We start from the raw sequence: 19,936 nt of genomic DNA on the forward strand, positions 1-19,936 counted from the left end.
CTGTCATTGCTTCGTAATTTCCATCAATTGACTGCTGCATCTTATCATATCTTGAAGTGATGCTCGTGAAATCTGGGGTGGTTGCTAGTTTGGGGGTATTGTCTCTGCCATACGTTGGATCAATGGCATCACTGGTTAGGGAGTAGTTGGCGCTTTATTTAGGGTAGTTTGAGTGAAAGTTGACATTTTGTATACTTTCCAAAAAGTACACAAATTAACCACAGATATCTTAATTTGTTTTCAGTAGTATAGTCTATTTCCTATTGAGTAAATTCAGTTTACACTAATAATACTGCGAGGTATATATAAATATATGTATAGATTTTAAGAATTGTTTATGAGTTATAGGTCATGGACCAAATCAATTGAGAATATAATTCATTGAACAAATATTATACCTTAGGAACTAGTAATTAGTCACTGTTTCTATAATTGATAAATTAATAATTAATAATCATATAGTATACATCTTAGCACATATATAAATAAATCATACAGTTGAAAAACAGTTTTCTTGTACTAATTATAAATGATGGGAAGAAAGGTATAAATATAAATATAAATGTAGATATCAATATAATATGTAAATAGTAAGTAATATATAAAGGTATAAGTATAAATAAAGTGATATATTAAAAAAATCTCATGGTAGTCCTGTATTAGTCTGTTTCAATTTCACTTTCTCAAATCACAGTCGTCAAAGTGTTTTTTAAAAAAGGAGCTGAAGAGTTTAAGGATTAGCAAAGACAATCCAGTAGATAAGTAAAGTTCAAATAGAATAAAGATTATATAAGGTGAGTAAAAAAGAGTTTTTAAAGTTGGCCTCCGCTTTGCTGAGTCATGTACCGACTTTACCCAGCTGTTTCATCCTGTCCTGCTTTCAAGCTCCCTCCTCACTTTCCACAAAACATTCAAGCCCTCCATTGCTGGATCCACACCAAATCCATACCAATTGTTTCTTTCTGTTCTTGCACTCTGCTCGCACTGCTTTCCTTTAGAGATCTCCAATCTTAGCAATCAATGTTGTTAGATTGTTCTTTTCACTCCTTTCAATCTCTCTTGATCCTGGAGTTTTGTCTTTGGAGTCTTGGAGTCACTGCTCTTCTCCCACTACCAATGCCAAACACTGCAACTGGGCAAATCCTTTAGTGCCTCTATTAGAAAAGAAATCACTCCAACCAAGTCCTTCTCTAAAGCAACCACACCCCGTTCTGCTGTCTCACTCAGCTTCCTCTCTAAACGTCGGGCTGCCAAGTTTCAGGACCGACAATGGTATCGGTTTCTTTCGGCTTAGCCCGGGGTTTTCCCTTGCCCTCCAGGGATTGCCCTTCCACCAAAGGTGTTATGGGAGTTCCCCTTCAAATTGTCATCCCTCCAGGCGACAATCGCTTCCTCAGCTACTGAGAATCACCGAAATGCAGAAAACCCCCACTGCCTTGCTTCAGGGAGGCGTCAAACTGGAAGTCCCTCCCTGATTATTATTATTACTATTTTAAAAATACAAGAACCAATTTCTGAACCTATCTTGGTAGAGTTTAGTCCTTTTTTTACATACATTGAAATGTTGAAATTATTTTATTAAAATTTATTAAAATTTTCTCAACAGCTTGGCATCCTTACCCAAACATTTCTGTGCTCCAGTGATTTTCTCAGCATGTATAAGGACACACACACAAACACATGACTTATTGTTTTATGTATATACATAGCATATACATATATTTTTTTATAGCTTTCCATCCACAATGTGCTGTTACCGTGTAATTTGAATTCCTATAAAAGTAGGGTTTTTTTTAGTTTATTCTTTAATTTTTCTCTCTCTCTTGATATGTGGGTGTTTTAATAATACATGCTATGAAAAATAACTAGAAATTTCATTATGGGAGCTCTTTGGCTCAGTGACTATTGAGCAAATTGGAGACCTAGATTTCTAACAGGGCTGATTTTCCCCAGGTTCTTACCCTGAATCATACAGTGAAAGGATTAAAAGTCACTGTGAAAATCATGAAATCCAATCCCCCGCACACTACAGTAACCCACTACTACAGCATCCTTAACTGATAGTCATCAATTTCTTTTTAAACATTTCCAACAAAGGGATGTTTCATCACTTCCTCTTCCATTGTGGAATAGCTTGTATCATTAGGACACTCTTCTTCATGTCTGATTTGTAATGTAAAGCCATTGTTTTTGTTCTGTCTTTTTGGAATAATTTTGAACCATATTGCTTCATTCTTGTCAGATGTGAAGAATCAGGATCATATATAAGTTCCAGTTCAATACATTTATTATTCAAGCCTATACACAAAAATCTAGACAATTAACAGCCAACACTAAATTGGTGCTAAATAAAAGGGAGATTGGACATGAGCCTTAGGGTTAAGGTTCCCTTGACCCTAGGCTCTGCCTCTTCTTTCTTTACAGTTCTCTACAGAATGGTTGTTTCTCATATGTGTATAAGAATGTGCATATGAATCACTGTATAAATGAAATGTTCACAAGATTTAGTCATTATATAGCTGTCTAGTTAAACTCTAGTACTAATATAGTACTTCCCTCCCCCAATCACCATGGAAATTAAAATGAGGATCTCATCTAGATAATTTAATATATTCATTATAATAATATAGATGATGAAGGGCTGGGGGGAATAAAGGGCTTGGGACTGATAGCTGTTAAGTTTTCTCTGTAGAGTTGTAGTAGACAGGCCAAAAAATAATGGGGTTAATTATGTGAAATTAGATTCTGGTTGGATATCAAAATTTTAAAAACCTAATACAATAGTAAGATATGATCCAATGCTTTGGGAGCTGGTGGTCTCCCTTTCGTTGGAAATGTTTAAATACTGGATTGTCAGTAGTTGGTGATACCCTGATAGAGGATTACTGCTCTGGGCAGATGGTCTTCAGGATGTCTTTGAACATTTATCCTCTATTATTCTATGGAAATAATTCTTATCTCCATGGTAAATAGTCATACTTCTCTTCACATTTCTAGCACTAGGGATTTCAGAAATCAGAAAGTTATTTGAAAAGAAAAGAAATTTTTTAAAATTTATTTATTTATTTATTTATTTATTTATTTATTTATTTATTTATTTATTTATTTATTTATTTATTTATTTATTTGGATTTGTATGCCGCCCCTCTCCGGAGACTCGGAGCGGCTAACAGCAACAATAAAACAGTGTACAATAGTAATCTAATACTAAAAACGATTAAAAATCCATTAATATAAAAACCAAACATACATACATACATACCATGCATAGAATTGTAAAGGCCTAGGGGGAAAGAGGATCTCAATTCCCCCATGCCTGACGGCAGAGGTGGGTTTTAAGTAGCTTATGAAAGGCAAGGAGGGTGGGGGCAACCACCACAGAGAAGGCTCTTCCCCTGGATCCTGCCAAGCAACATTGTTTAGTTGACGGGACCCGGAGAAGATCCACTCTGTGGGACCTAACTGGTCACTGGGATTCGTGCAGCAGAAGGCGGTCCCTGAGATAATCTGCTCCGGTGCAATGAAGGGCTTTATAGGTCATAACCAACACTTTGAATTGTGATCGGAAACTGATTGGCAACCAATGCAGACTGCGGAGTGTTGGTGTGACATGGGCATATTTGGGAAAGCCCATGATTGCTCTCGCAGCTGCATTCTGCATGATCTGAAGTTTCCGAACATTTTTCAAAGGTAGCCCCATGTAGAGGGCATTACAGTAGTCGAACCTCGAGGTGATGAGGGCATGAGTGACTGTGAGCAGTGAGTCCCGGTCCAAGTAGGGTCGCAACTGGTGCACAAGGCGAACCTGGGCGAACGCCCCCCTCGCCACAGTTGAAAGATGTTTCTCTAATGTGAGCTGTGGATTGAGGAGGACGCCCAAGTTGCGAACCTTCTCTGAGGGGGTCAGTGTTTCTCCCCCCAGGGTAATGGACAGACAGATGGAATTGTCCTTGGGAGGCAAGACCCACAGCCACTCCGTCTTGTCTGGGTTGAGTTTGAGTTTGTTGACACTCATCCAGGCCCCAACATCCTCCAGGCACCGGCACATCACTTCCACTGCTTCGTTGGCTGGACATGGGGTGAAGATGTATAACTGGGTATCATCGGCGTCTTGATGATACCTCACCCCATGCCCTTGGATGATCTCACCCAGCGTTTCATCTTGATATTAAATAGCAGGGGGGAGAGGACCGACCCCTGAGGTACCCCACAAGGGAGAGACCTAGAGGTCGACCACTGACCCCCCACTAACACCGATTGCAACCGACCAGAGAGGTAGGAGGAGAACCACTGAAGGACATTGCTTCCCACTCCCAACCCCTCTAGCTGGTGCAGAAGGATACCATGGTCGATGATATCGAAAGCCGCTGAGAGGTCAAGAAGCACCAGGACAGAAGACAAGCCCCTGTCCTGGGCCCGCCAGAGATCATCCATCAACGCGACCAGTTTCCGTGCTGTAGCCGGGCCTGAATCCAGACTGCTGAGGACCTAGATAATCGGCTTCTTCCAAGGACCACTGGAGTTGAAGTGCCACCACCTTCTCAATAACCTTCCCCATAAAGGGAAGGTTGGAGACTGGACGGTAGTTATTGAGCACGGCTGGGTCCAGGGAAGGCTTCTTAAAGAGGGGGCGCACAAGTGCCTCCTTATAAGGACCCCCTCCCCAAGGAGGCTTTGACAATCTCCTGGACCCAGCTCCGCGTCACCTCTCGACTGGCCGAAACCAACCAAGAGGGATACGGATCCAGTAGACAGGTGGCGGAACTTACAGCTCCAATGGCCTTGTCCACTTCATCAGGTGTCACCAAATCAAACTCCTCCCAGACAGATGGACAAAGACGTTTAGCCCCAGTCACCTCAACTGACTCGTTGTCAGTCGACTCTGTTTCACAATTGGAGTCGAGGTTCGCTCGTATACCTAAAATACCTAACATCTTATATAAAGTTTTTTTAAAAAGAGCCCTTAGGAAAAATATCACAATGTGCAATTTCCTGAGTTTTTGATGGTATTTTTAAGCAACTTGACAAATTGGAAAGTTGACAAATTGGACTTTATATACTTATAAAACATGACTCATGTCTTCTACTCTCCATGAATGGATCACCTTTTTCAAATAGAGATGTACTAGAGCTGAAATCAAAAGTGCCAATTTTTAATAATGATACTTGAACAATGATATGCAGTATATAAGTAGGACACAAACTCAGCTGAGTGATTCCCTTTACCCTTACCACTCAACATACAAACATTTCTCTGGGATTTAATAAACAATTAAAAATTGGATCAGGAATTCTGAATCAATTCAATTGTTTAAAGAAGATGTCTTTTGGAAACTATACTTAAGTGTGACTTTTTAACACAGAAGCAGTCAGATGTTATTATAGCATTCTTTATTATTGCCACAATCTGGAAGTTAAATACAATAAATTTATTGAGTTTAAATATGCTTACAAAACCCATTTTTAAATTTGCTGCTGCTATACTTAAATAAGAATAATAGTAAATACAAGAGTCATAGTAGCACAGTGATTACAATGAAGCATTGCAAACAAATTTTGCCAGCTGCTAGCAATTCAGTCCTGACTGGCTTAAGGTTGATTCAGCCTTCCATACTTCCAAAATAGGCAAAATGAGGACCCAGATTGTTGGAGGCAATATGCTGACTTATAAACTGCTTAGAGAGGGCTGTAAAGTATGAAGAAGTGGTATATAAATCTAGGTGCTATTTCTATAAATACACATTTATTTATTTATTTATTTAATTAATTAATTAATTAATTCAACCTCTATGCAACCCAATCCTGAAGGACTCGGGCAGGCTTACAACAATATAAAATTACAAATGCAATAGAAAAAAGTCAAATCTACAGTCTAAAACTATAAATCCCTAATTAAAAAATATAGTTAAACTGTACAATCAGCATACATGCATACCATTCATACAATTTGGCTATGATATATATCAATTCATGGCTCCCAGGTTTGCCGGCAAAGCCAGGCCTTCGGGGCTTTATGGAAGGCCAGTAGGGTGGGAGCAGTATGGATATGGGGGGGGGGAGTTGATTCCATAGAACCCGGGCGGCAACAGAGAAGTCCTCCCCTAAAGCCCCGTCAAACTGCATTGCTTAGTCAATGGATCTGGAGGAGGCCAACTCTGTGTGCTCTAATTGGTCTCTGGGAAGTATGTGGCAGGAGATGACCCCGTAAATAGTGTGGCCCTGAGCCATATGGGTCTTTACAGGTTTTAACCAACACCTTGAATTGTGCCTGAAGACTAATAGGAAGCCAGTGCAGCTCATGAAGCATAGGTGTTATATGGGTGTGCAGGATAGAGAAATGTCCCCTATCCCAGGCCTGCCAGAGATCATCCAACAGTGTGACCAAAGCGGTTTCCGTGCTGTGACCAGTCCTGAAACAAGGCTGAAAGGAGTCCAGATAATCAGCTTCATCCAAGCACCGCTGGAGCTGGAGTGCCACCATCTTCTCAACAATCTTGCCCCAAAAGGGCAGGTTGAAGATTGGCCTAGAGTTCTTCAATTCGGCTAGATCTAGTGGGTATGGAAATGACCCCTCACTCAAGGAAGCATTGATCAATGCCTGCATCGAGCTGCATGTCACCTCCTGACTGGCCAAAACCATTCCATGCAGTCACCAGAGACTCATCCAGACTGCGAACAAATGAGTCAGGAATTCCCTCTGTTCTCTCTGAAACCATTAGGCACCTGGGGCAGAACCACCTAATCAGTTCCGCCTCCCTGTGGTGGGGGATTGGTCGGTTAAAGTCCAGCCTCAACGGGAAGTGATCTGACCATGACAAGGGTGTGGTGACTATACCCCTTAAAAGCAGATCAGTTTTCCACTGCTCTGAGAGAAACACCAAGTTGAGTGTATGTCCCCCTCTATGAGTTGGACTCTGCGTTACTTGGGTCAGGTCCATAGTTGTCATAGATACTATGAATTCCTGCACTACTTATGAAGTTTCACCGAGCATTGGTAGATTAAAGTCCCCCAGGACTGCAAGCCTGGGGAACTCCACTTCCAGCCCAGCTACCGCCTCGAGCAGTGCAGGCAGGCCTGTTGCAACATAACTGGGAGGCAGGTATGTTAATAGCAAGCCCACCTGAACACTAAATTCAATCTCAAGAGGAGAGACTGACACATGGCAATCTCAGGAGCAGGGACCCTGTGAGGGCTTAGAGTCTTCCGGACGATAAATGCTACTCCCCCACTCTTTCCATGGTTTCATGGCTGATGCAAGACAATAAATCTTCTGGGCACATTTTCAAGAGAGGAACACTTCCCTTAGGTCTCAGCCAGGTTTCAGTCACACAAGCCAGGTCAGCCCCTTCCTCCAAGAATAAATCTCGGATCAAGGGGCCTTGTTTGCAACCAACCTGTCATTGAGTAGCAGCAGCCTGAGACCAGGGCCCTGACTAAATCTGACACCAGCTACTTAGGATGAGAACGAGGGGCCAGAGCAAGGAATTGCTTTCAAGCAGTACGTCCTCGTTCCCCGAGAGTGGCCTACCTCTTGGCTCCCACCATACCTGCCCCTCCCAGTAACGACCATAATGCCCTGGCTCTCCACCGCACCTAAAGTTGTTCTCCAATCTCCATAGGCCCTCCAACCTCTCAGCAAGCTTGTCATTCAAGACACACCACACTCGCTCCCCACCTACCCTTCTTATTTAATTAAAAAGGGTTAAAAATTCTCTCCCTCCCCCAACCCACAATTCCCTCCCCAATAAATCCCACCCATGCACAAATAGCAGTAAAATACAAGTATTAAAATATAATTTAAGAGATATAAAACAAACATAGAAACAGGTATAAAAACACAATTAGTTTGAATTGGAATATAAGATGATACAACTTTTATCCAGGCTGACATAATCTCAGTTCTTCAGTATGAAGAGAAAATTTTATTGTCCTTCTTACTGAAAGTCCTGAAAGGTCCTGAATGGTTTATCTAAGAGTCCTGAGCTAAAAAAAATTGTCTATTCTTCACAAGGGGAACAGATGTAAGTGGGGGCACTAAAGTCCTCAGTCTTATTGTCTGTATCTATAGGCCTCTTGTTATTTCATCTAAACAGGGGGTCAATAACGCAATAACAGACCTCCCAGCACTCCTTACCCAAGGTAGAGGGGAGAGAGACATCAGGGGTTTTTCCTCAGCGCTGGCTGCTCCCACCAACTAGCATCTTCAGCTCTGTTTTCTCTTCGGGTCAAGTCCTAAACAGTTTGAGAACTTCCTTGCACACACACACACACACACACACACACACACGTTGTCGGTCTCTCTCACTGACCAAGAGTCTTGAGTTTGACACATAGATGTCTGACACATAGATGTTGGACAACAGTCTACTCCCACTGGCTGTGCTCACTGGTGCTGACTGTTCCAAACATTCACCAAAATGTCCCACTACTATAAAATTATCTAAACATCCTGGCTTATATTCCATTGTAGTTCTCAATGGATGTGTGGACTAGAAAGGAAGACTCAATTCCATATCATTGTCTGGTTCAAAAAGGATGCATTTTTCGACTAAATTTGGTAAGAAAGATTGTCAAGATACATAGAAGCATGATTAAAATGCTATACCTATATAGGAAGCTGACAACTTGCCCAGATCTGTAAAAATAAAAACATACCTTCAGAAGGTCAAATTATAGAAAAAGTATACAGGTGTGCAGAAATGGAAGAGATGACAAGGGATATTAAGGGAACAAAAGATAATGAAACTGCTAAAATATGGGAGAAATGGCATAAGTGGATTCAAAAAAGATACCAAACAGAATGACAGTTAATTTCAGACTAAGGGTGTACCGAAATATCTAATAACTTTTCTTCAATTGGCTTACTGTAAACAAATATATATGTTCACAACTTTCACTATTTTAATATATTTCTTTTTTGATCAAAAAAAGTTTCTCATATTCCTGTTTTTATTTTCTTTTTCTTGTATTACAGAAGTAAAGACAAAGTGTAACTGTATATTAAAAACGGGCAATGTAAATAGATGTTTTCTGTTTTAAATGTATGAAAAACAAATTTATTAAAACTTTTTTTAAAATAAAGCTGACAACTTGCCAGCTGTTTAAAGGAAGAAGCACAGCCATGTAGGAAGAAGTTACTTGTGTTCAAGATATCTATACTTCCCACTTTGTTTACATGACCAGTATAGTATGAAGGAGATGAGCAGGAATTCCATACTACATACATCCATGAAAATTCCAAGGAAGCTTAAAACTTGGTCACTTAATTTCACTTGGTCACATAAAAACCCTGCTGTTCTGTTCGGGTCGTATGTGACCCGAAGCCAAGTTTGAGTCCCTGTAAAAAATTTTCCCTGCATATCTGAAACTTGAAATTTCATGTAGTTTCATCATTTCAGGGGTTCTCTCTATGAGAATTTTTTTTGGGGGGGGGGGGGGGGCTTAGTTTTTGCTGGGCAAAAAAAGTTACAAATCTTCTGTTCCCGGGTCACCCTGACCCGGACCGAAAACTCTTCATTTGCAGTGCTTATGTTTGGTCTTTTTGAAAGCTTTTTTCACTTGGAAAGTAGTCTGAACATTTCTGCACACAATGATATGAAAATTGAAATGAAAAAAGTAAATCTTATTGGTTTATTTTGCGGATATAATGCACGCCCCCCCGTTTTTGTGAAAGTTTTTTCAATTTATGGATAGTTTTGCTTGCAAAATGCATTCTATTTTACTGAAGTTGGTGTGGGATTGGTAGCTTGAACATTTCTGAATATAAGAAAAATATAAAGGAACTGAACAAAAAGATTCTTACTGGTTTTTTAACATCAGAAATAAGGCCTCCCCCCCCCTCAGCTGCTTGCAACCATTTTCACTTTTTATTTTTTTATGCTCCAAATCCGAAATATTCTTTAAAATCTTAGGCATTCATTTACTCAATTTAACAATGCTGACCATCAAAAAAATATTTGTGGGGGTGGGGGAAATTTTTTTTTTCTGGGCAAAAAAAAAGTCACACTTAGTCTGTTCGGGTCATATAGACCCGGACCAAAATGATTTTTTTTAGGCACTTGAATTTGGTCTTTTTGAAAACCTTTTCAACTGGAAAACTAGTTTGAACATTTATGAACATAATGATATGAAAATTGAACTGGAAAAATTGAGACTTATATTTTTATTTTGATCAAAAAGCCCCTCCCCCCATCCTTTTTTAATTTCGTGTCAATTTCTATTTTTTAAGGCTACAAATCCCTAAGGAATTTTCCCCCAAAAGGTTTGATATACTAAATTGAACATTTCTGAATATAAGAAAAATATAAATGAACTGAAAAAAATGGTTCTTATTGGTTTATTTTTGCCACAAAAGGGCCACCCCCCCTCGGCCTTGCTGTGTGCCATTATTGTCACTGTTTATACATATTTGTCTAGAAATATTTGGAATATCCTTTTGAAAATCAACCACATTGTAGCCAGAGAACTAATTTTATGAAACAAATCCATTTTACTAAAAAAAAGTATGTAAGTTTGAAATTAACAGCATAATTTTTATATAAATTGAAATAATTGAGGCATACATTATGTGCAAAATAAACCAATATGCATCAATTTTTCCAGTTCAATTTTCATATCATTATGTTCAGAAATGTTCAAGCTACCAATCCCACACCAACTTTAGTAAAATAGAATGTATTTTGCTAGCAAAACTATCCATAAAGTGAAGACTATTTAAAAAAAACGGGGGGGGGGCGTGCATTTCATCAACAAAATAAACCAATATGCATCAATTTTTCCAGTTCAATTTTCATATCATTATGTTCAGAAATGTTCAAGCTACCAATCCCATACCAACTTTAGTAAAATAGAATGTATTTTGCAGGCATAATTATCAATAAACCTAAAGAAAATTCACAAAAATGGGGGGGGAAGGCATATTTATGTGCAAAATAAACCAATAAGGATTAATTTCTTCAGTTCAATTTTCATATCATTGTGTGCAGAAATGTTCAGACTACTTTCCAAGTGAAAAAAGTATTCAAATTGACCAAACATAAGCACTGCAAATGAAGAGTTTTCGGTCCGGGTCAGGGTGACCCGGGAACAGAAGATTTGTTACTTTTCTTAAACAGAACAGCAGGGTTTTAATTCTATCCTTCCTCAAAAAGCTATTATCCAATTTTACCAACCTTGCCGGACAGTTTTAAAGTTAAATGTCTGGAAGCCTCCTGTCAGAGCTGAGGAGTCAATCACATCCACACCATATTCACTCTGGCTTCTCCTGTAGAGAGTCACCCCAATAACAATGACGGCAACGGTGATGACAGCAGCCCCAAGGCCTGAGTACAGAGCGATATCTGTTGCATTTTCAATGTCTGCAAGAGAAGAAATACCCTAAATTAATGCAGGCTGTTCTGATTGCTAGTGTCAATTCAAAGCCAAAGTTCAGTTTAAATGTGCAGAAATTATGAGAATAGGAATAATTATCTGAAAAGAGGAATCACTACCCTTGATCAGCTTAACTGCACTATTAAATTAGTAGAGATTTTTTTCCCTGATCTTCCTGTAAAAAGGTAGAGGAAATGAGAATAAAAATGGATCATTATTTCCTATGGGATTCTGGAAAGGAAGAAACATGAAATCTGTAAATCTATAGCACCCAAAGGTGCTCTTTTTCAAAAGGCAACTGGAATGTTTTTCCTTGAAGATGTTTCACTTCTCATCCAAGAAATTTCTATCAGAATTGGAGAAGCTTCTTGGATGAGAAGTGAAACATCTTCAAGGAAGTTTAGTTGCTTTTTGAAAAAAGCTCCTTGGGGCAACCAGGACCTGGATGACTGAGAATCTACATAGACATTAAATCTGGATCATGTCTATTTTTCTCCTTCCCAATTACATAATGCCCTCTGGAAAATATGTCCAATCCATATGGACTATGATGTACTTAGAGAATCCTAGCATTACTAGGACAATTTAACCCAATCCTGCATCACAGTTTAGTGGAGAAATTCAAATTAAAGCTTCCAAAATAGAACAGAATGACCTGAGGGTTCCAAGAAGGAAACCGGTTGCTTAAAAGAACTTGAGAATGCTTTAATATGCTGGATCAGACACAAGTGGTCACTTCAATCTTCTTCTAATGTACCCCTTTTGGCTTTTAGGTCTGATTTTCCAAATGTCCAGTTAATTGCTTGGAGGGAGGGAACCAGAGGGGACCATGGAAGGCTTGGATACTAATCTCTTCAATAAGTGTATCTCTGTGTTTAAAAAATGGGCAGGTATGTTTCTGCCTTTTTGCCCATGGTCTGTTCAAATGAATCTCCCAAGTTGGATATGCTGTTCTGTTCGGGTCTATGATATGCAAAATCAAAGTTTGAGACCCTGTAAAAAATTTTCCCTGCATATCTGAAACTTGGAATTTCATGACTTTGCATCATTTTAGGGGTATTCTCTATGAGAAATTTTTTTGGGGGTGGGGGGCTTCTTTCTTGCTGAAAAAAAAGTCCCTAAAGTTCTGTTCCCGGGTCACCCTGACCTGGACCGAAAATTCTTCATTTGAAGGGCTTATGTTTGGTCAATTTGAAAACTTTTTTCACTTGGAAAGTAGTCTGAACATTTCTGCACACAATGATATGAAAATTGGACTGAAAACAATAATGCTTATTGGTTTATTTTGATCATAAAAGGCAGCCCCCCTTTTTTGTGAACTTTTTTTCAATTTATAGATAGTTTAGCCTGCAAAATGCATTCAATTTTACTAAAGTTGGTGTGGGATTGGTAGTTTGAACATTTCTGAACATAAGAAATATATAAATGAATTTTAAAAAATGATGCTTATTGGGTTTTTTAAAATCAGAAATAAGGCCACCACCACCACCCCTCCCGGCTGCTTGCAACCATTTTCACTTTAATTTTTTTTAGGCTCCAAATCTGAAATATTTTTAATATCTTAGGCATTGATTTATTCAATTTAACATTACTGATCATCATAAAAATATTTTTTGGGTGTGGGGGCTAACTTTTTTCTGGGCAAAATTTTACCTACACTTGTACTGTTCCCGGGTCTATTTGACCCAAAACAAAAAAATTCTTTTAGGCACTTAACTTTGGTCGTTTTGAAAACTTTTTTCACTGGGAAACTAGTTTGAACATTTCTGAACGTAATGATGTGAAAATTGAACTGAAAAAATTGATGCTTATATTTTTATTTTGATCAAAAATCTCCCCCCCATTTTTTCAGCATTTTGTGTCAGTTTATATTTTTAAGGCTACAAATCTCTAAAGAATTTCCCCCCAAAAGTTTTGATATACTAAATTGAACATTCCTTATCATAAGAAAAATAGAAATGAACTGAAAAAAATGATGCTTATTGGTTTATTTTGGTCACAAAAGGGCCACCCCTTCAGGCTTGCTGTGTGCCAGTATTTTCACTTTTTATATATATTTGGCTAGAAATATTTGGAATATCTTTTTGAAAAGCAAGCACGTCATAGTCAGACAACTAATTTTATGAAAGAAATCCATTTTACTAAAAACAAGTATGTAATTTTGAAATTAACAGCATAATTTTTATATAAATTGAAATACAGTGGTACCTCAAGATACGAACCTAATTGGTTCCAGGGGGAAGTTCGTAAGACGAAAGGTTCGTAAGACGAAACATTGTTTCCCATAGGAAACAATGTAAAGTCAATTAATCCATGCAACAACAACAACAAAACCGCAAAAAAATGCTGCCGCCCGGCTGTCACCTTTTAAAACAGCCAGGGGGGCTTCCCAGCAGCCTCCTGAACCCGAAAGCCAAACCCGAACTTCTGGGTTTGGCGTTGGGAGGCTGCTGAGAAGCCCCCCGGCTGTTTTAAAAGGTGACAGCCGGGCGGCGGGGCTTCTCAGCGAAAGTTCAGGTTTGGGAGGCTGCTTTGGGTTTTTGGCTGGGGGGGAGGCAGGAGGTCCGGCCTGACACCCCCACCCCAGCACTTCACCTTCCCCCCCAGCCACAAACCCAAAGGTCCCCACCACAGCACCCGCTGCAGGAGACTTAGCCTCCCGATCCTCCCCGCCCGTCACCCGTGGCCTCCCGAGCACTTTTGCCTGATGGGAAGCGAAGCGCTGGGGTGGGGGGGTGTCCTGACAACTCCCACCCCAGTGCTTTGCCTCCCGCTGGGCAAGAGCGATCTTCTGCCAGCCATGGGCAAAGGGCGGGGAAGTCTCTTGCACCAGCTGCTACAGCCGCTGGGTTCCCCGCCCTTCGCCCATGTCCGGCAGAAGATCGCTCTTGCCCGGCTTCCCTGCCCTTCGCCCGTGACCAGCAGAAGAGGGGCGGGGAAGAGGGAGCTGTAGCAGCTGCTGCTGGGGGGGGGAGGGAGTTAGGAAAGTCCACCTGCTCCCCCCCCAGCCAAAAACCCAAAGGCGGCCGCCGGCTTGAGTCAGGAGGCATTCAGGGCGAAGTGCGCGCCTGCTTCTGTCTCTCTCCTTCCTCGCGCCGCTGCTCCGCTCGGTCAGCTGCTCTGGAGAGGCAGGAGCCAGGCACTGGCCTGCCTTTTGTCCCCTGCCGCCGATGCCGCCCGACGCAGTGGGGGACATCGGTGTGGGAGGAAGGAGAGGACCAGGCAACTGGAGCAGCAGCGGTGCTGCCACGCCCGGCTTGGCTTCCCTGGCTGCCGCAGGCACCGCGCGCTATGATCTTCCGGGCCGGCCAGGCTCAGCTGCTACGAGAGGCATTTTACTTTCCCTCCCAGCCAAAAAGGCTGGACTTCGGGGATGAAGGGGCAGGACTTCCCAGGCGGAAGGCATGCCCCTCTCTGCAGCTCCTTTTTAGCTGGGAGGGAAGGAGAAATGCCAGTGGCTGTAGCAGCTGCTACGAGAGGCATTTCACTTTCCCTCCCAGGCAAAAAGGCTGGCTTTCGGAGATGAAGGGGCAGGGCTTCCCAGGCGGAAGGCGTGCCCCTCTCTGCAGCTCCTTTTTAGCTGGGAGGGAAGGAGAAATGCCGGTGGCTGTAGCAGCTGCTACGAGAGGCATTTCACTTTCCCTCCCAGGCAAAAAGGCTGGCTTTCGGAGATGAAGGGGCAGGGCTTCCCAGGCGGAAGGCGTGCCCCTCTCTGCAGCTCCTTTTTAGCTGGGAGGGAAGGAGAAATGCCGGTGGCTGTAGCAGCTGCTACGAGAGGCATTTCACTTTCCCTCCCAGGCAAAAAGGCTGGCTTTCGGAGATGAAGGGGCAGGGCTTCCCAGGTGGAAGGCATGCCCCTCTCTGCAGCTCCTTTTTAGCTGGGAGGGAAGGAGAAATGCCGGTGGCTGTAGCAGCTGCTACGAGACCACCTTCAGGAGCTTCCCAGCCGGGTCCCTTCCACAGAGCGGTGGCTGCAGTTCCCCCCAGTTCTCCCGTGGACCTCTTCCACACACCCTCGCCGCCCCCAGCCTCTGCGCCGCCGCCCGACTGTCAACTTGTAAAGAAGTGAGAAGACAAGGAGGAGCTGGGTGCCGATGGCGGCGGAGGAAGGCGAATGCTGCCCGAAGGCTGGGAGGGAGGCGGAATACAGGAGGAGGAGGAGGAAGAGGAGGGAGGCAGGGAGGAAATTCCGGAAATGACAGTCACAAGGCAGGGAAATCCCTGTTGCAGTAAGAGAGCACAAGGTAGAGCGCATGCGCAGTAGGAGAGCCCATGCCCCCGGCTCGGGTTCATAAGGTGAAAATGGTTCTTAAGACAAGGCAAACAAATCATGAACCCCGGGTTCGTATCACGAAATGTTCGTAAGACGAGGGGTTCGTATCATGAGGTACTGCTGTAATTGAAAACAGTGGGGGGGATGTTCATGTGCAAAATAAACAAATAAGCATCACTTTTTTCACTTCAATTTTCATATCATTATGTTCAGAAACATTCAAGCTACCAATCCCATGCCAACTTTAGTAAAATAGAACGCATTTTGCAAGCAAAACTATCTATAAATTGAAACAAATATCACAAAAATGGGGGATGCGCATTTTATCAGCAAAATAAACCAATAAGCATTAATTTTTTTCATTTCAATTTTCATTTCATTGTGTGCAGAAATGTTCAAACTTGTTTCCAAGTGAAAAAAGCTTTCAAAAAGACCAAATATAAGTACCTAAAATGAACAATTTGCGGTCCGGGTCAAATAGACCCGGGAACAGAACTTTAGGATGTGTTTTTGAGCAGAACCTTGGCCTAGGATAACTTGCCCTGGCCATCTCACTGTGGCCAGCCAGGTGCTGCCAATTCACCATGGGATAAGTTGCCATAGGACAACTCACCACAGGACAATTCAACCCTGTATTAGTTTCATTTAGTTACTTTTATTATTGGAGACCACATTTTCACAGAAATTGTTGAAAACCTTATATTTCTTGATTGACTTTCTTATTTTATTATTATAGGTTGAAAATAAACTTTTGTGTTTGTTGAATTTTCTCATGGCAAGTTGTCCCATGGTAAATTGGCTACAGAGAGTTGGCCGCAGCAACATATCCCACTCCAACACAGCCTGTATGATAGAGGGTGGGTAGAAAGGAAAACAAGACAGATTATTCACAAAGCTCCCTTTTCAGTTGAAAAACTTTGAGGAATATTGGCTTTATTTTGCTGGTTTAAAATCACAGCCTTATTACTTTTTCATTCAGCTGTCCTTTGTGCTCTCAAGTTCATTTTGCTTGAGAAATATATTGCTGGGATCTGAGTGAAAAGTCCTTTTCTATATATATGTCTGTTTGTCTATCATCCAGCCAGCAATCCACTTAAATCAGTGGTGAGACCTGGACTTTCAAGAATATACCAATTCTTCAGTAGGCATTAAGATTGTGAGGTATCAGTAGAGAAATTAGTATGTGCCACATTAATAGCAACATAAAATAGTAAATAGAATAAACATAAATACAAAACAGCTTTAACTGCCCATCCCATCATCCCTTGAGGCAGGAAAATTTGCCACAAATAGGAATATACCAAGATGTCAAAAAATACACCATGCAAAATGATGCATTATGTTTCTTTGACTGTTTCTTAACTATTATTCTTCCATTCCAATTCTCTCCATACAAAACAGGCATTCATCTTTGTCAGTGGGCCCAATTAGGCGATGTCACAGCAACAGCTTATGACACAGGATTCTGAAAATAATGCCACTTCAAGAAAAATGGAGAGTCCACAAATCTCTCCTTTTCATGTCTTCAAATAAGCAGCAGAAAACACACATACAAAGAATGTTCAGAAGGATTTGGTTCATGTAAATGAATAATGTATAGTTGTTTACATTTATGTATTCAGTACTACATTTATTGTTATTTATATACATTGCTACACAGGGACCACTGCTTTATGTGCTTTTTCTTTTTCTTTTGGCAGAAAGTGAGATGTGAAGATGCAGCAAAGAGGAATATGAAATTAGTGAATATTACATTTGCTCCATGACCCATATAAGATAGCAATTTGCTTAGTGATATTTAGTTGTAAAAATTGGGATTATTAATTACTTATTTTTGGTCAGTTCTGGTAGCCAGGTCAAATGCCTGACTATCAGGAATTCAAATGTAGATCTAAACTGGAGCACCACTGGGGCTGGGTGGTATGTGGATGTACAGAAATTCAAGACAGTAGTCATAATTAAAGCCCCACATGATTTTTACAGTTATGAATAATGTTCACAACTAAATAATGGGGGTGGGGGGTGGGGGTTTCAGTCATGCAGTCAAGGCTGACATTTTTTTAATGCCCTGAGACATTGCTGTATCTGAACAAGTTTATCTGAGTTATCCCTCAATAATTAGCAACATTGAACTATCTCCCACACTAATTAGCTATGTTCACTGAGAAATATTTTTTTCCACCTCAATTTACTATTTTCAAAGGAATCACTGGAGAACCCTAGATTCTACTTTGAAAATCAAAATAAATACCTCACGACATTTTGTAAAAACTCTTATAAAAACTTCTAGTTTTATATGCTTTAGAGTGGTACAATGGTTAGAATTCAGTACTGCAGGCTACTTCTGCTGCCTGCCAGCTGCTGCTCTTTGGTAATTCGAGTCTCACTGGCTCCAGGCTGGATCAGTTAATAATATGTGGAGCCAGATTGTTTACCTCTTACAGCAGGCTGTATACCTCTTACAGCGGGCTGTAAAGCACCATGAAGTTGTATATAAGTCTAAGTGCTATTGTTCTAAATATCATATCCTAAAGACCTTTCATTGCTACTATCATTTGACAGGAACATAGATACCTGTGGAAATGTCTTCAATCTTCAGTATATCTAAATTAATGGTGAGAGTCTATTGTTGTTATTTATATACACTGTTATTTATATGCAGATAACAAGATTAAAACTGGGATTGTCTGCATGCAAAGTATGGTAGATACCTTATCACTAGGAATCATCCTTTCTATATTTTTCCATTCATCCAACCCAGTTTTTCTCAACCTTGGCAACTTGAAGATGTCTGAACTTCAACTCACAGAATTCCCATTTTGGGAATTGAATCCACACATCTCTTCGTTGTCAGGGTTCAGGAACCCTTGATAAGTTTTAGATTTGTATGTATAATTGATCCTTGTGGTTTATCCAATTCCACAATGCTATTCTATGCATTTGCCCTTTAAATCACCTTTTTCTTTGCTTTTTACAACCCTGCAATCCCTTAATTAAGAGTAGAGTTCAGATGACTGAATGAAGCTGAACATTTACTGTCCGGATACCCTTCCTGACACATATGTGGAGTTCACAGAAGATATTTTCTGTTTGTGCCCTGGGAGAGAATCATTTGTTGCTATCTAGGATTGAACTCTCAACCCTCTGAGTGAGAGGTGACCATCTTTACCACTAGGCCACCATACCGCTTTAAAGCCTAATAATAATTAAAATACCACCAGACTCCTGTTTCTAATTATTTTGTCAAGTTAGGCACAAAACAAAGTTCATCAGGTTGGTTCAGATTAAGAAAAGAGAGAAGACTGCATGAAGGGGGAAAATGAATGCATAAACCCAAAGCTCATCTCATATTATGTCTGAACCCTGTCTGCATTTAATTGTGCTTCCTGACACCATTAAAGACATTTACCTGAAAGCATTCTTTTATGGTAATGAAGTTTTTATTAAGCATGATTAAGTTTTATAAAAATACCCGAAGATAAATTAAGAAGCACAGAAGCCCAAAATGAAACATTTGGGTTTAATGCATTAGGAAGCATAATTGATTAAATTACCTCTTTGGAATAAAGTTTCACACAAATTGTGCTGGGTACAGAATCAATTGATTCTATCTATATAATTGTCTCAGATTAATTTTATAACTGACTGGTTAACCTTTTTAATTAATTAACTATTTTTTAATTTTTATACATTTTTTAACTAATTTATTGGGGGGTAATTTTAGTGATGGATATTTGGGATCAGATGGAAGGTATATATGAAATGAATCGAATGAATGGTGGGACTAACTTGCAGGATGGGTGGGGTATGGATGAGGTAAATGGTAATTGCAATTTTTATAATATGAACGGGTGGGGTGAGTGGGACGGTATGTATGGGAACAATAGGGTCAGTATGAATGCAGAATTTAGCCTACCTGGCGGTAGAGAGACAGGAGGGATGGGGGTATCTTTCTCTGGGGTGACAGAGGGCCAGAATATTCCGGTCCTGCTGGGGAGAGGTAGATATGGCAGGAGTCACGGGGCTAGCCGTTCTGGAGGAAAAAGAGATCGCTGCTTAATAGCGATCCCTTGTTCCGGTCCCGTGAGCTCAAACCGGAGCCCTGGTGACGAGTGTAATCCGGGCCCTGGGCTCAAGCTGCTGCTACTCAATGCCAGATCGGTCGTGAATAAAGCTCTCCTCATCCGGGATCTGATCCTGGATGAGGAGGCCGATCTGGCATGTGTTACTGAAACCTGGCTGGGCCCAGAGGGAGGGGTGCCTCTCTCGGAAATATGTCCAGCCGGGTTTCA

General features: G+C 40.9%; 1 protein-coding gene across 1 annotated transcript in view; it reads right to left on the reverse strand.

Moving 5' to 3' along the window:
- UNC5D (unc-5 netrin receptor D) overlaps positions 1-19,936 on the reverse strand; it is a 769,587-nt gene that overhangs the window by 108,215 nt on the left and 641,436 nt on the right. Inside the window, exon 8 of the mRNA XM_070765210.1 lies at positions 11,173-11,358. Within this exon, the coding sequence (XP_070621311.1) occupies positions 11,173-11,358 (186 nt within the window). The remainder of the gene's footprint in view (positions 1-11,172; positions 11,359-19,936) is intronic.

The sequence above is a fragment of the Erythrolamprus reginae genome, chromosome 12 (assembly GCF_031021105.1).
Source record: "Erythrolamprus reginae isolate rEryReg1 chromosome 12, rEryReg1.hap1, whole genome shotgun sequence".
Lineage (NCBI taxonomy): Eukaryota > Metazoa > Chordata > Lepidosauria > Squamata > Dipsadidae > Erythrolamprus > Erythrolamprus reginae.